This window comes from Epinephelus moara, chromosome 24 (genome assembly GCF_006386435.1).
Source record: "Epinephelus moara isolate mb chromosome 24, YSFRI_EMoa_1.0, whole genome shotgun sequence".
Classification (NCBI taxonomy): domain Eukaryota; kingdom Metazoa; phylum Chordata; class Actinopteri; order Perciformes; family Serranidae; genus Epinephelus; species Epinephelus moara.
This window is the reverse complement of record NC_065529.1, coordinates 13,698,035-13,713,574: the sequence shown is the minus strand read 5'-3', so window position 1 is coordinate 13,713,574 and position 15,540 is coordinate 13,698,035. Positions and strand designations below refer to the sequence as shown.

Genomic DNA, 15,540 nt, shown 5'->3' with positions numbered 1-15,540 from the left:
TAGTGACCGAAAGATTGAGATTGCGGATACAAGCGGCCGAAATGAGTTTCCTCCGTGGGGTGGCTGGGCTCAGCTTTAGAGATAGGGTGAGGAGCTCAGACATCCAGAGGGAGCACATAGAGCTGCTGCTCCTTCACGTCGAAAGGGTTCAGTTGAGGTGGTTCAGGGCAATTGATCAGGATGCTTCCTGGGCGCCTCCTGTTAGAGGTGTTTCAGGCACCTCCCCTAGGAGGCCCCGGGGCAGACCCAGAACACACTGGAGGGATTATCTATCTCATCTGGCCTGGAAGCACCTTGGGGTCCCTCAAGAAGAGCTAGAAAGCGTTGCTGGGGACAAGGATATCAGGGTGGGTGCTTTTCTCGGCCTGCTGCCCCCGCAACCCGGCCCCGGATAAGCGGATGAAAATGGATGGATGGACTTATTTATCATGTAAAACCTGATCCACTTAGAAGTATATGAATTGCTATGTGATTGCTTCCAGATCCAACAGTAAGTGACCAAACTGTTTGATTTATTTGGGACCTGTAGTGAAAAACTTTGACCTCCAACAATGATGCTGAACACAAGATTATGTTTCACAATGCCAAAGCTCTCCGCATTAACTCTCACACTGAGAACAAAGGGTTTGGATAAAAATATTTAATCATTTGTATTAAATAGATAAAAAAAGACAATACAAAGAGTAAATAAAATCAAATTTTAAATACACAGAAAATATGGGGTACAAAATATGAAAGTTACGCGGGTGCAAACAAGCCAAAGATAAAGAGAGGGAAAGGTAAGTACCACAACAGTAGCTTATTTAACAGGAGATGAGCAGAGGGTTGACGCTGCTGGTTTGACACCCTGAAGATGAAACCAGAGGTTTCTCTCTGCTCTCTCCGCCTTCATCATCCTCTCCGTTTCCATGGAGATTCCTGGAGGACAGCTGGACACAGAGGGCGTCAGCTACCTGCAAGACCTGAGATGGACCTGGATAGGGAAGGACAAAAGACAATTTCAGTGACAAGTCACAAGCAACACCATGAATGAACTAACTGTGGATACCTCAACTGGGAGATGTAGAACACACCTACCATTTCCACTTCTACTGCACACATCCAGAGTATCCATCACAATCTTCCCCAGCTCCCTGCGGGACACGTTCTACAAATACAGTGAGAGGTGTCTTACTTACTTTACTTTATATTTGTGTTTTTAATTTTATTCATAGAATCAAACATACAACAATATGAAAAACATACCAAACAGCAAAACCTGTCAAAACTCCATATCAGGCATATTCAGCTTCATATCAACATAGACACATACAGTAGCACCTTAAATTGTCAAGTCTAATGCCGTATTTATATCATTAAAGAGCCCAAAGAGTTTAGTATTTAAAAACCAAATAACAACATGAATAAATTGTGTAAAATATATACAAAAAAAAGTCTTTTATTTCAAACCCAATAACACTTTTATTTCACTTTTATTTCATAAAGGGCAGTGACAAGAAGTGACATTATGAAATATAACTTGACATGAAATAAAGTGTCATTGGGGCAAAAAAGCCATTTTGAAATAAAAAACAGTCTTTTGAAAAAGTTTAAAATGTTATTTCTTTGTACAATGTGCCCTTGCAAAATAAAGCAGCATTAAAGAAACATAAAATATAAATATAGATACTGAAGGAATCTATCATAGCAGCTCATCATCTCCATGTACTAGGGTGGAATAAACACTAGATGGCAGTGAAGAGGCGTGTGTGTGTTGTATGCCTGAGCTGAATGGTGTGTGTTATGTGAACCTTGTTGCGTAGCTGCAGCAGCAGTGTAAGGCCATCTGTGAGTTTCTCCTCCAACAAAGACAGACGAGTCTTCTCTTTCTCCTCCAGCCTTGTCTTGTCCTCCTCTTCCTCAGGCCTCTAGCAAACATAAGGAGAAAGAAATAAATGCAAACATTCCCCTAAACTATGTCTACAGTATTAGTCGTCAGGTGAGTCAATATTAACCAGTTCCTAAAATGTCCTTTAGAAGTTTCAGGACTTTAGTTTGAGGAGATTCTGGGGCATTGAGCACATATACACAGAGAGAGAGACCTGGTTATGTTTGCTCTGAGGATTAAGTGTTTTCATTCAGACAGAAGGAGCTACTTAACAAACACAAAGGAATGGAAGTACGACTCCAATATGTCCTCTGTTGAAAAAAGAAGAAAAATATCGGTGATAGAATCAGTAACAATTTGCAGTTCAACAAACATTTCTCCATTTCTGAACTGCTCTGGATTAAGCAGGAACCTCCTGAAAAGTGAAGCCAACACAGAGGTGCCAGAAACTAGCCTGGTTCCAGACCGTAGACCCCGCCCACTCAACTGAGTAGGCTTGCATTACTGGTCTGGCATACTGCAATGAATTTGCGATTTATCTCGTCCAAACGATGGAAGGACCAATGAACGCCGGGGGTGGGGGCGGGTCTAGCGATTAGCCAATCAGCGCCACACTGATGTCAAGCTGTGCGTCGGTGGGTAACTGGTGAGGATAGCAACAATGGCGACCGCTACAGATCCTACAGACCACATTAACGATGCTATCGAGGTATTTCGCCACTACTCGCGTTAATGGAGGACCAAATTAAGGAAGCTGCTAAACTGGATTTAACGGCGATGCAGCTGGGCGTGCACGACAACGGAGACATTTTAAACGGGCAATACTCGCTTGTTTTCGGCACCCCCGAGGCATAGATACTAATGACGTCAGATTCTGGGTGAGTCATTGATCTCTACTGATTGGTTAGGGAAAAATCAAATTCCCTCCCACTTGTAAATCGCCTTCAGTGGAGGCGATGTCAGACTGAAGGTTCTGGGTCGCCTTCAGTGGAGGCGATGTCAGACTGAAGGTTCTGGGAGCTTCAGTCTGACACTCAGGCTAGCCAGAAACTGCAGTTCCTTAAATGGCCACTTGAGGCTGACTCCAAGAGTAAATAAATCCCCAAAGTGACCATGTTAAAATGCCCAACTTTACAGTAGAAATAAACATGTTCACAGCCTGGTACAAAATCTGGTTCTGGTCTCTATAGCTGATTTTCCCGATCATGAAACTGTGTGGGGGTGAATTTTTGCATTGCATTGCCATAGTTAAAGCTATATCAGTGTGTTTTCAGTTCATAAAAGCTAATTGTAGTGAACACCACCACATCATACAGATGTAAGTTATACATGTTTTGTTGCACTTACTTCTAATAATGTGGTCAAATAGAAGCTGCCTGTTATGTTTGTTGGGTCTGTAATTATTTAGTACCGCAAACAATAATGTGAGTGCTGACATTAGCTTGCTGGCTAACGTTAGCATTCACTAGCTAGCTAACTTGCTCCTAGCTACGGCAGCACATTTTAAACAGCACTGACATTGTGGCGTAAGTTTGGTTTACAACACTGCTGAAATGAATGCACCATGCAAGAAGTACTACATTGAAGTGTACTAATGGAAGTATGCGATTTCAGACACACTCTTAGGGTCAGCTTCAGCCTCTCGTCCAAATATGGTCACGTCTTCCAAAAATACAAGATGGCGACGGACAAAGAAATTACAAAATTGAGGCTTTAAAATGGGAGTCCACAAACCAATGGGTGATGTTATGTGGCTACATCCATTGTTTATACAGTCTATGCTGTGGATGAAGAAACATGATGATGGGTGAATTACACCTCAAAGGTTGAAGCCAAAGAGACTCAAGTTATTTAAACAAGAGCATGTGACTGTATCTTCCTTCTCTTTGAACTCTCAAGACATTTTTAAAAGCCTAAATCAAAGTTATCCTGCTAAATGAATCAGCCAAATTACTGGCAATACATAATCTGACAAGCCCTGTTCAGTTTATCCTACAATACTGTATTAAGCTTACTTGTTTGGTTGTTTGGCCACTACCCAGACAGAGGTTTTTTCATTAGCTAATCCAACATTAAGGCTCCAGATCTTTAAAGCTGTTTGCAACATAGTCTGCACTTTGATCTGTTAGTCATCTTAACCAAGTTTCTCTCTCCCACCTTTTCTCTGCTTCCGTCTGGCTGCTCTTGGTTTTGTCCCTGCCAGCTGCAGCTCCCCCTGCTGTCCTTAAAAGTGTTGATGAGGTTTTTATCGTGCAGGTGACTCTGAGGGACAAGGTGATGGACCACATGGTTCTGACATCTGCAAGAAAAAGAGAAGTGATGTCTTACATTTGGAATGGAAAAACGTGTCCACAGTGGTGCTGTGATAGATGTTTGCTCACCCTTTGCCACAGCCGTGCAGTCGGTGCTTCTTCACCTCCAACAGGCAGCACTGTCCTTCCTCCCTGATTCCTCTGTCCTCCTCCTCTTCATCAGAGGCAGCTCTCCCCTCGACTGCTCTCTGCAGACACTCTGCCTCTGCAGGCAGTATAAGCAGTTACTTTACTGGCTCATTCAGTACGTTTACATGACACTTGAAAAAAACGAATTATTGCCTTAATCCGACTATAACTGGACAACTGAAGTGCATGTAAACGCGTTACTCAGACTAATATCGGAGTTCTCCAACTCCGATTAAGACACCCAGATAATGCGATTGGAATTCGATTTTCTCTGGCACGTATACGCCTTAATCGGAGTTAAACTAGACAATACATGTGCACATGCTCCACACCCCCCGCGCTGGCGTATGACCCCGGAACAGAGAAGACAAGCTATTGTTGTAGCCCTCCAACAGCATACGGCGTTCTTGTCTGCCACTCGAAATCACCATGACCACAAGGGATAGCGTGCACCTTATCTGCACAATCAGTAATGCGTACATTACGTACGAGATGAACAAAGCTGTACAATTATCCATCTTGCTGTTGTTCGAAAATGCTGGTCTGCCGCCTGACTCCAGTTGTTTATTATTAAGTGACGTAATAGGTCAACTGGAAAGGGGGCCATATTAACCCGCTGAAACGACGCATATCGCCACCTAGTGTTGAGGAGGAGGATACGTTCCCGTCAGTAATTCGATTTTCTCAGTTGCATGTAAACTGGGACAAGGACAGAAGTCCGATTAGACGCCAAAATCGAATTTTGAGCATAGCTCGATTAAGCTGTGCATGTAAACGTACTGACTGACACCTCAGTGGTTAAGGCTCCACACATTTGCACCGGTGTGGTTTTTTGTTTGTTTTGTTTTTTTCATGGTGTGATCATTAATTTTCCTTTTGCAAATCACTGGTTAATAAATAATGTTCTGTGTGCCCTGTAGACCTTTTCACAGCAGACATTTGGCATGTCGCAGCAGGAAAACCACAGGTGTAACTGATAATATTAACAACAACTGCATTCTGTTTGGGTGTGTCTATTCCTGGGTCCTGGTACTGTTCATGCTGGCTCACTGCCTTACTGCAACACTTGATGATAATGAGCCATTAATTACAGAATTTGTTCCACCTGTGCTTCTCCTGCTTTTACCAGTAAACATGTCGCTGTGATAAAAGGTATATTGCAGAGACAGACTAGTCACTGAAATAAAATGTTGGCATTGTACATTTCTGCAAACCAAGAGTACATTCCTTTTGCACATTTCATACATATCATATCAGTGTTTCTAAAGCGATGCAATATATGAGCTAACATTTGCTATCAGGAGATAGTGGGGATGGTCGATGGCATGACACTTAGATGAGACACCTGGCAAGCTGCAGCCCACTGCAGACCACTGTCCCAGACCAACAAACAACAAACCTGGTTGTTTTTTAGTCATTGCTGTGTTTCCAGTGGCTTTTTAGCTACCAAACGCTGGGATAGTGGAATGAAAAGCAATTTTCAGCGTTGTTGAAACATTAAGTTTTAATGTATCCACTCCATAATAATCTGCAAATGTAACATATCCGTGGTTTGCAAAACCGTACAATCCCAACAGCTTCTCTGGATTGTATATCAACAACTCCTGACAAATAAATGTTGAAAAATGTTGGTCACCATTGGATGGAAAACAAAGAGTGCAGTCCGAACATACCTGTGATCCCAGATAGCTTAGTGATCAATTGGTTTTCCAGTCACTCACCTGTCTTGCTACTGCCGTCTTCTGCACTGAGTGGGTATATTTGTTGAAGGGCAGGGTCAGGGATGCAGGTGCAGTGGGATCTGAAGGTGGTAAAGGTAGAGAACATGCCAGAAATGAATTGCAAATCAGCTGATACTGTGGATAGATGCTCCCTCAGTTGTGCGTTTATATGTGAGTCAGGGTTAGGGGTTAGGGGGTTAGGGTTTCTTCTTTCCACTCTGCTAGCACAGACTACATGTGGAACCCCTTGTATCTTGCCATGTTTCATGATTTGCATTGTGTGAAAGGGTGATCAGGCAGGAGAGGCCAGATAAAGACTTCTGGGATCAGGTAAGTCAACAAGCATGGTGCCTGAAGTGTAACAGAGCATGTCAAAGACATCCATCATCAAACCAAGTGAGGGCAAAACAATCCTGACCTTCCATTCTTTCCATTGAGTGCCTCGTGGGGGCCTGAAGCTTCCTAAACATAGAATCACTTGTCTTCCACATTATACACTGCTGTCATACCATACATACTGATACTGTAGGATTAGGCCATTGTCAGGCTGATATTGTGTCCAACCCCAGCTTTAAGTGAGACCACCCTGTGATGGAAAGGCCCCAAATTTTGACCTTAAAACACACTGTGTGCTGTTGAAGTGTCTCGTCTAGATGTAGTTGGGCACTTGCAGGTGTCCATCTTCACTGGGTTTTGACCTAAAGGTCAAATCAGTCAAAACTGGCGTTTAAGGATAGGTTCACTATTTTCCATACAAGTCTGTATCACAACACTAGTCAGGTATCCATATGAACATTTAAACTGTTTTCCCTTGTTCCTGTTCACACCAGGCATTAAAAGATCCCTGTCTTTCTGACATACTTCCAGTTGCATTGTCAATGGAAATGTCGGGGGACGAAATCCACAGTCCTGCTTTTGTGCAAAAATATATTATAAAATGTATGGGAAGTAAACATGTGGTTTCAGCAGTCAAGTGAGAGCAGTGTGAGCAACTCACAGCAGTAAAACCAAAGCAATGAGCTGAAAGACACCTATAACATGCTGTAGAGATGATAGGAACTGCAAAGGTGTTAATTCTCTGAGGGTTCATCTTTACAAATGACTCCTTTCACAATCATTTGGTTCTGCACAACAGTCAAGTTTCTCTTACAGTCTACATCTATGTCTGTTAAAATGTGAATGCTCACACAAATCTTGCCCAGACACACAAATGATCTTTACAATGAGCACAGTTTCAAGGTGGACACCAGAGATTAGTATCACCACTTCAGTATTGAACCAACTGTCTCGCCTTCTGTTCCTGAGATATGACACTGAATAATGGCCAAAAAAACTTTTTATGCAGAGCATTATGATATCACAATGTTGACCTTTGACCTTTTAGATATAAAATGTTATCACTTCATCATCCCACTAGACATTTGTGTGAGTTTATTCAGTTTATTCTCCAGTTTGAAGAAATTCGCTTAAGGTGTTCTTGAGATATCACCTTCACAAGAATGAGACAAGCTCAAGGTCACAGTGACCTTGAGCTTTGACCACCAAATTCTAATCAGTTCATTGGTGAGTCCAAGTGAACATTTGCGCAAAATATGAAGAAATTCCCCCACGGTGTTCTTGAGATATTGCGCTCAAAAGAGTGAGACAGACATGGTCACAATGACCTTGATCTTTGACCTATGACCATCAAAATCTTATAATTTCATTGTTGAGTTCAAGGGGACGTTTGTGCCAAATTTGAAGAAATTTCTTCAAGGTGTTCTTGAGATCTTGCATTCATTAGAATGGGACAAACAAATGGAAAACCCAAAAACAGCCTTAGGCTACAGTTATCGCCGGCACAGAGGCATAAAAATATGGCAGACGTGTCTTTGACAGCCATCAGAGCAGGTTCAAACTATCTCTTATGCATTGCGCATGTGCATTATCTGACTGTGTGTACAGTCTGGTCACTGTGGAGGGTTAGAAAGAGTTTTTGTTAAACATGAATACAGTAGTGTTTGTTGAAAGTAAACCTTTACACACTTTTACCCAACACTCCAATTCAGATTGTGTGGCACGTGTGTAACTTGAGCTGCCGGCACTGGTGCATTGAATTTCAAATGAGTAGAGCGCGGAGGCAAATGATGTGTAATGGATGTACAAACATGTCTGTTCACACAGTGTTTGTACCTGTACTGGTGTAGTTCAGTCTCCAGTTGGGTGATCCTGGACTGAAGCTGCGGCACAGACTGAGCCTGCTCCTGGATCATCCGGACCCTCTGAAGCCCCAAACTCAGAGCCTCCCTGGCCTCCTCCGCCCGCCTCCTGATGGAGATCATCCAAGATCATTAAACCATTCCTGTAACATCTATCCATGTCGTCATTCAAACATCATCAAGTTAACTACAGAACTCCAACCTGATCTGAGCGTTCTCCTTCCTCAGTGCAGACTCCACCCCATGAAGCTTGCGCACCTCCTGGTACACCCATCGCAGCTCCTCCTCCAGACGCTCATTGAATTTCATGGCCTCCTCCAGTTGCCCATCACGTGAGGAGCGGATCAACTTCAGCTCCCTGACAAGGGGGTCCCTGATGTCCCGTCTCCTCCCCACCCTCCTCGCAGCATCTCCTCCGGCACCACTGCTTTGTCCTTTAATCCTCTGTGTTGGTACCAGTTTCCCCTGTACGAGGGTGATGGAAGATGTGGGAGATGAAACTGTGGACTTGAAGTTGGATGAAGAAGGGAGGGTACGGCTCCTCTCCCGTCGGAGTGCCACTTCCAGGGCCAGGCAACGAGCATCGCTCCCCTGCAGCGCCGAGCGGAGGTCCTCCACCAGCTCCCTCAGAGCAGCTACTTCATCAACTATAGGGACACAGAACAGTTTTAAGTTGCAGTGCAGATAACTTCTCTGTCCTCTGAAGTTGATGTTCTTGCTATTGCGTAACTAACAGGCATCTCGCTCAGTGTGTGATGGGCACTTGTAGATAAAATAAAGGCCTATATTCATTTGTATTCCTCTGTAATGTAGCACAGTGTTAACAATGATACTTATACTATGCTTTCTCAGACTTTGAATTCAAACCATTGTGTGACCCCGCCAAAAATATATAATTTAATAATTAAATTAATACCGTAAACATGTGTGCGACCAGTCAACTAATGACCCTAAATGACGACTATTGGTGGACGAGGAAAACTGTTAGTCTGGGGAAGTCCTACACTTTGTTTTTTTGCTGAAACTCAAGTCATGTATGACTACAAACTCAAGGTACAGTACTTGTCCTTTACTTCAGCGTTTACACTGTGTGCTATTTTCTTATAAGTACTTAAGCACAATTTTGAGGTACTTATACTTTGTTTAGATAGTTCCATTTAAAGCTCCTTTCTACATCTACTCCACATTTCAGAGGGAAATATTGCAGTCTTTACTCCACTATGTGACCGTTTAAGTTATTAGCTAGGAAACAAGACAAACTACATTTAAAAAAACATATGATAAGCTTATAAAATACCACACTCTGTTGAAGATTAAATCAGTGGCTCCCCACCTTTTTGGCTTCGCTTATATTAAAACAAACAAAAAAACAGTTGTGTCCCTTTGTCATGTTTCAAATATCTGAGTAGGCAGCAGTTCCAAAGAGTGATTTCCTTTTTAAAAAAATATTTTAAAAATTGTTAAAGCAACAAATAGGCAGTGGCACCCCCAGACATTTTCAATGGGGTAGCCAGATGGGGTGGCATACCAAAACAAAAGCCAATAACTGAATTTCAGGAATTCAAATATAGGCTGTTAAAGTACACAGGCTTGTTGAAAACTATGAGTAGAGGAATCACATATTGATATACTTTGGTTCAAAGTCAGACTCCAACACTACAATTGCTTTCTTCTTTTCTTTGAGCTTATGTTTGGGAAGCACTGAGCATACGACTGGAAAAATTAGACTTAGATTATACTGCAAGAGTTGTGTGAGAGTTTGTGATTGGATGTGATGATACTTTGCTGTAGTCTGACATGGTCCACAGGGATTGTATCAGGGTGGCTGTGGCCCCAGCGACCACCCCTTGGTGGCGCCACCGCAAACTATCATTAATCATCACAGGACCCCACAGTTTAATCTTGTGACGCCTAGCAGAGGGCTCGACCCCTAGGTTGGAAACCACTTAACTACCTAATCCAAAGAGCTTAAAACCAGCTCCACCTCGATCATACAACAGTATAATGCTTGCTGAACGGACATTAATGCACCAGTATCAGCAATCTGATGTTATAACATATCAGTCACAGAGGACTCTTTTACAGTGTTGCATTGGAGCAGTTGCTTCTGTAAAGGGTGTGAGTGCCTCCAGCACTGTGTAGGAGAACAACAGAGTGACAGAGCAGGTGGTGAGTGTACAGGAGATGGAAAAGATGAAGTACAAATCAGGTGTCAAAGCACAGTGTGTTGGGTGTTAAGATCAAATAAGTTCAAGTAATTGGTGCTTAATTGCCTACTTCCTCTCTTACCACACACTCTCTCTCAAGACTATCATTACTGCTCTGTGCATATGAGCAGATTAGACAGTGTGGTTCTGTGTGTACAGTTAAAACAAAGTCCTATACATAAACTGTAATAAGCTTCATGCAACAATTAACCCCCTCAGTGGTCACAGAGGGCTTTTCAGTGCAATAACACATGTACCAGACACAGCACCTACCCGACTCGCGATCCTCTGCGGTTCGACCTTTACTCAGTCTGTTGACGGATGCAGTCTGATCCCTGGTCAGATCAAAACTCACACATTTTCTCCGTCTGACACGCGGCCACCGGAGCCGTACCTGTCGCTCCACCAGCTCCGTGTCCTCAGTAACGGGCAGGCGCCAGGCACACTCCCCGGTGCCTTTACGCGCACTGCGCACACGGAAATATCCACAAAGCCGCGAGTGGAAGTCTTTAAAGGACAGCTGTCTGGGCAGCACAGAACACACATCCTTAAACTCGTCATTTTCCTCATCCCTTTCTCCATCTTCGATTCCTCCTTTCATTGTCCTCTTTCCTTTCTCCGCTCCGGTGAGTCCCAGCACGGCGCATAGCGCGGTGAAATCCTCCGCCGTCACCGTATCGTCCCGGTTGGGGTAGGCCAGGTGGTGAAAGACCTCCTGCAGGTACTGGTCTATTCCAGTAGCCAGGACGACGATTTCGTTTTCCACGCCGGGGTCGGGGCAGTGGTGGTGGGACAGGGCGCTCCGCAGCCACTCGCTTTTACGCGAGGGCTGGACGCGCGGCAGAGCCGATGCGGTGCGCTTCATGACTGCACATGAAGTGAGTTTTTCTTCACAAGATCTTACCAAATTAAAATCAGATCACAGGAATTAGCATCGGATATTATTTCAGAACAGAATGACGCTAAAACGCACTCCCATTCCCGGTGCGGTTTCAGGCTACGTAATTCCAAGTAAACCTCACTCTGGATTCCTTCCCGGCGCGTCAAGTCAAAATCTGATCCCCTCGGGTGAGAAAAAGTCTCACTGTATCGACTCCACCCTTTTGTGTGCACACTCTGACACCGCGCGCGTGTGTGTGACTGTACCCGCAAGGTGCTTACACTGCTCAGTGCACAGTTAAGAATGCAAGAAAGTGAGGTCAATTTCAGTGCTATGGTTGTTTGATCTCTATTACAAAAGTGGATCACATATCATGTATTGCCAAAACAGTTTGCAGGCTGTATCAGTCTCACAATGTTCCTCCACAGGAAGCACTAAGCAAAACTTCTTTGGTGAATTTAGCTGACAAATGATCGGATTTATGTCATACAAGTGGGGTTTTGAGGTAATGACATAATTTGCAGGGACTTAGGGCATTTTGTGGCACCTGTCATCCAAACCAAACCACAACAATCCAGAGTGAGTCATGCTGGGTTTTAGTTTGCACCTTTTACCAAAATGAATCTTCAGTGGATCTGACTCACTGCCAGTGTGGCAGCAACAACAAAAAGAAAGTCAAATGACTCCTGATACCCTACACCTTCTGTTCTCGTAAACATCGGGTACAGATCTTTACTTGGAATTAAGAGTGATCTGAACTGTCAGCGGAAATACCTTTCCTCACCCTGACCACCACTTGTCACACACCTAACAAAGAGGGCGTCTTGATTACACTCACCTAGGCATGACTAGACCACACAAATTACACTCCACTGCACTGCTGGCACATTACTGAAGCATTACACACAGACAGAATCAGTGCCAAAACAATCTGTCAATTGGAAGAAAATGAATTAATGAAAGGTCCAGCGTGTTCTCCTGGTTATGATTCCTTCAGTGTTTGTTGTTAAGGAGACTTTGCCCACGGGCCAAATTATCCACAGAGGTCTCCAAAACAAAGGATGAAGCAGTTTCACGGAAAAAATCTGTGTGTTTCCGATGCTACTCATCGCAGAGAGGCCGCTAACTACAGTGGCTGATGAGAAAATGCTCTATGTAGAGTCCGTGTTTGGTTTGTCCATTCTGGGCTAATGTAGTAACATAGTGGTGCAACATGGTGACCTCCACAGACGAGGACCTGCTCCCTGTGTAGATATACATGACTCATTCTGAGGTAATAACCACAGAACGATTCTTTATTTCAGATGATTATACACCATAAAGAAGACATACGTGTAATATTATATTCTATTTCTGCCAATATATCCCCCTAAATCCTACACTGGACCTTTAAACACTCAAATCATTCATCTATATCTTTGGGTTTGGGATTGTTACTCAGACAGAATCATTGAAGACGGCCCCTTTAGCTTTGAGGTAGTGTTTTTTTAATTGTTTTCTGACAATTTATATACAGACCAACCAACCATATAAAACCAAATGCAGGAAGACAGCTGAGATTAATGTTAACTAAGTATAAAGTACAAAAAAAGATTTGCATACTCATTTTACTCCCGTAATGAACATGGAAGCTAAAAAAAACAGATTTAAAAAGGCATTCTGATAGATTTGGGCATGCAAACTCTTTTTGTACCTGCCAACATTTTATAGACCAGACGATATGAAAAAGTGCAGTTTAATGTCCATGATTTGTGCAGACCTCTAAAGAAAAAAAAAACTCACCTGTCTTGACAAACATGGAGAAATATACAGAATAATTTAAGATAAATCATGAACACTACTAAAGAGTTGCAGACCATACTTTTCCACCTTTGCATACCACACTCAAATGTACTGGCTAGCAGATGAGTCATCTGAAGTCATATGAGCTCACAGAGGGAAACCTGAGATCTTGTTTAGTCTTTGATTTGGTTTCTCGCACTAATCTGAATATGGTTGAGTTGCAGCACTCCCAGTGACTCATCTGGGGCTTTTACCTTTGGAAAGGTATACAGTAGGAAAGGTGATGTATTGTCTTAAACACACAAATTGTCCTGAAGATATAAAAAGGCACTTATCGCCTGTGGCCTGTGTCACGGACATGTGGGGGCAGGCAGGGCTTAGTTCAGATCTTGGAAACTATGTTTTTCCTTCCAGGCTGCCAGGAGAAAATCTGTGATAGCAGTCAAGGTCAAGGTAGCAAAAGAGACACACACATATTGCTTTTATTTAACACATCAATGTATGGAAATAGAAACTGCTGTACAGCCCTCCTAGCACACATTTACTATTTTTTTTGTAGAAATCATCAGCAGTTTTGGAGGTTTTTTTTCTTTATGGTGTTCTTACATACTAGCCTTTATTTTCATGTGAATGTATATCAGCTGTAAAACTATCCTGCAACAAAAAAGTAGGAGTAGGAGTAGGAGCCAGCCTAAGGCACACCTGTGCAATATTCATCCTGTCTAATCAGCATCTTGATATGCCACACCTGTGAGGTGGGATGGATTATCTCGGCAAAGGAGAAGTGCTCACTAACACAGATTTAGACAGATTTGTGAACAATATTTGATGTAAATGGTCTTTTGTGTATATAGAAAATGTTTTAGATCTTTGAGTTCAGCTCATGAAAAATGGGAGCAAAAACAAAAGTGTTGCGTTTATATTTTTGTTCAGTGTAAATCACATAATAGGTGTTTTGGGGAGGGTAAATGCTTTCTTTATGCTATGTGTGTGTGTATACACATGTGTGTGTTTGTGTGGGGTAACTAGAAGTTAATGTGCAGCTCAACAGTCGTCCCGTCAGCCCTGCTGTCACGCTGCCTCCCTCTGAGAGTCAGTCCTCCAGCTGCTGCCTGCTCTGGGTGAAAGGACCTGATCTGAAAATGAAAGGATGGAGAAGCTATAAGAGGGGGCTGTAAATAAGAGGGGTGGGGGTCTGCAGCCAGTGTGTGTATGTGTGTGTGTGCGTGCTCATGCAGGCATGCCTGAATGTCCTGTTGTTCACCTTTGAGAGGAGGAGCAAGGCAGTATCAGTGTTGATAGGAGCTGGGTTAAGGCTTTGTGTTGGCTGCCATATGTTCCTCTAAGGGTCAACAAAAAGACAAACACTGCCACACACAAGTACCACCTCTTTGAAGTGGTGACATTGACAGATATTCTGTGTCAGTTCACTGAGGGCTAAACCTGGTTTAACCCCTGCAGGGATGTGAAGGTCTCTAAACATGGGGTCACACAGGTTAACCTATTTGTCAGCTTTTAGTCGTCCTCTTACTTTTTATTGATCTGTGACCATTTCCTGTCACAGCCAGTGTGTTTCAGCACCAGGCCACAGGTCAAGGACAGTTGCACATTATAGTATCATATGTGGCTGTGCAAGAACACAGATGTTCCTGACTGTGTACAAAGTATCTGTCTCCTTTGTCTCATTGTGTGTTATGTTCTGTTGCTGTATATAATCTCTGAAAAAACTTTTCATTAAATACAGCATAATGTTCAAATTAAAGTAGACTAAAACTAACTTCACAGCATACTTTATTTTCCTTTAAATTGTAAGATAAACAGACTTAAACCTACAACAAGTGACCTTTCGGCCACTTATGAGCAGCACAAACAAGCCGTAAACACATCTATGTGATTATCCGATGTGTTCTCATCCCAACGCATCAAATATTGCTGCTTTGTAAGTAGACTTTCATGTCTGAACATGACGCGCTAGGTATCTCCTATCTGTTGTTGACATTATGGGACAGTGTGTCAATTTATGCTTGCTACATGCATTGTGTCTTTTCAAAAAACACAGTTTCAGCTTGTTATGTGCATACAGTCTTTTTCAAAATAAACTTTCAACGTCAGAAAAACACCTTTACGTTTATTTCCTCGTGCAATAAAAGCATGTGGTTAGTTTAAGTAAAGACATCATGGTTTGGCTTTAAACTCACACAGTAACAGAACAGCAGGCTCTCAAGTGAAGGTCTAGGGTTTGTTGGACCTATCCACTTCCCCTCCTGTTCGCCCTTTAGGAACTTCTCAGCTCTTTATATTCCATTGTTATCGGTGGCATTATAAGCTGCGAATCATATCCTCACAAAAGCTGCCTTTGAGCGTCTGTATCTGACGCCAAAGTCAGACAAGCAGATAGGCAGTCATAACACACACAGTAAAAGACAAGAAGAGCAACATGGAGG

The 15,540-nt window shown here is 42.9% G+C and overlaps 1 protein-coding gene across 2 annotated transcripts; it reads right to left on the bottom strand.

The window, feature by feature from the left end:
- Window positions 1–625: 625 nt before the first annotated feature.
- Window positions 626–11,509, bottom strand: si:ch211-112f3.4 (EF-hand and coiled-coil domain-containing protein 1). Of its 2 annotated transcripts, none has more exons than XM_050038150.1 (9): window positions 10,708–11,509; window positions 8,430–8,874; window positions 8,202–8,336; window positions 6,030–6,109; window positions 4,249–4,384; window positions 4,025–4,166; window positions 1,791–1,907; window positions 1,074–1,147; window positions 626–973 (listed from the first exon to the last, which is right to left on the bottom strand). In XM_050038150.1, the coding sequence occupies exons 1-9, from the start codon at window positions 11,297–11,299 to the stop codon at window positions 946–948; spliced, it is 1,749 nt and encodes a 582-aa protein (XP_049894107.1). In that variant the 5' UTR covers window positions 11,300–11,509; the 3' UTR covers window positions 626–945. The 2 variants fall into 2 exon arrangements, with proteins under 2 accessions (XP_049894107.1, XP_049894106.1); XM_050038149.1 differs by having other exon boundaries at window positions 1,078–1,147; window positions 10,708–11,508.
- Window positions 11,510–15,540: the final 4,031 nt, after the last annotated feature.

What these genes read in the sequence shown, in the direction of transcription:
- si:ch211-112f3.4 (XM_050038149.1), bottom strand. Translation starts at nt 11,299, where the DNA reads ATGAAGCGCACCGCATCGGCTCTGCCGCGCGTCCAGCCCTCGCGTAAA. An exon ending in TGCTGCAGCTACGCAACAAG is followed by an intron (nt 1,148 to 1,790) that starts GTTCACATAACA and finishes CTGTATTTGTAG; the next exon opens with AACGTGTCCCGCAGGGAGCT. An exon ending in GTGCAGTAGAAGTGGAAATG is followed by an intron (nt 974 to 1,077) that starts GTAGGTGTGTTC and finishes TTCCCTATCCAG; the next exon opens with GTCCATCTCAGGTCTTGCAG.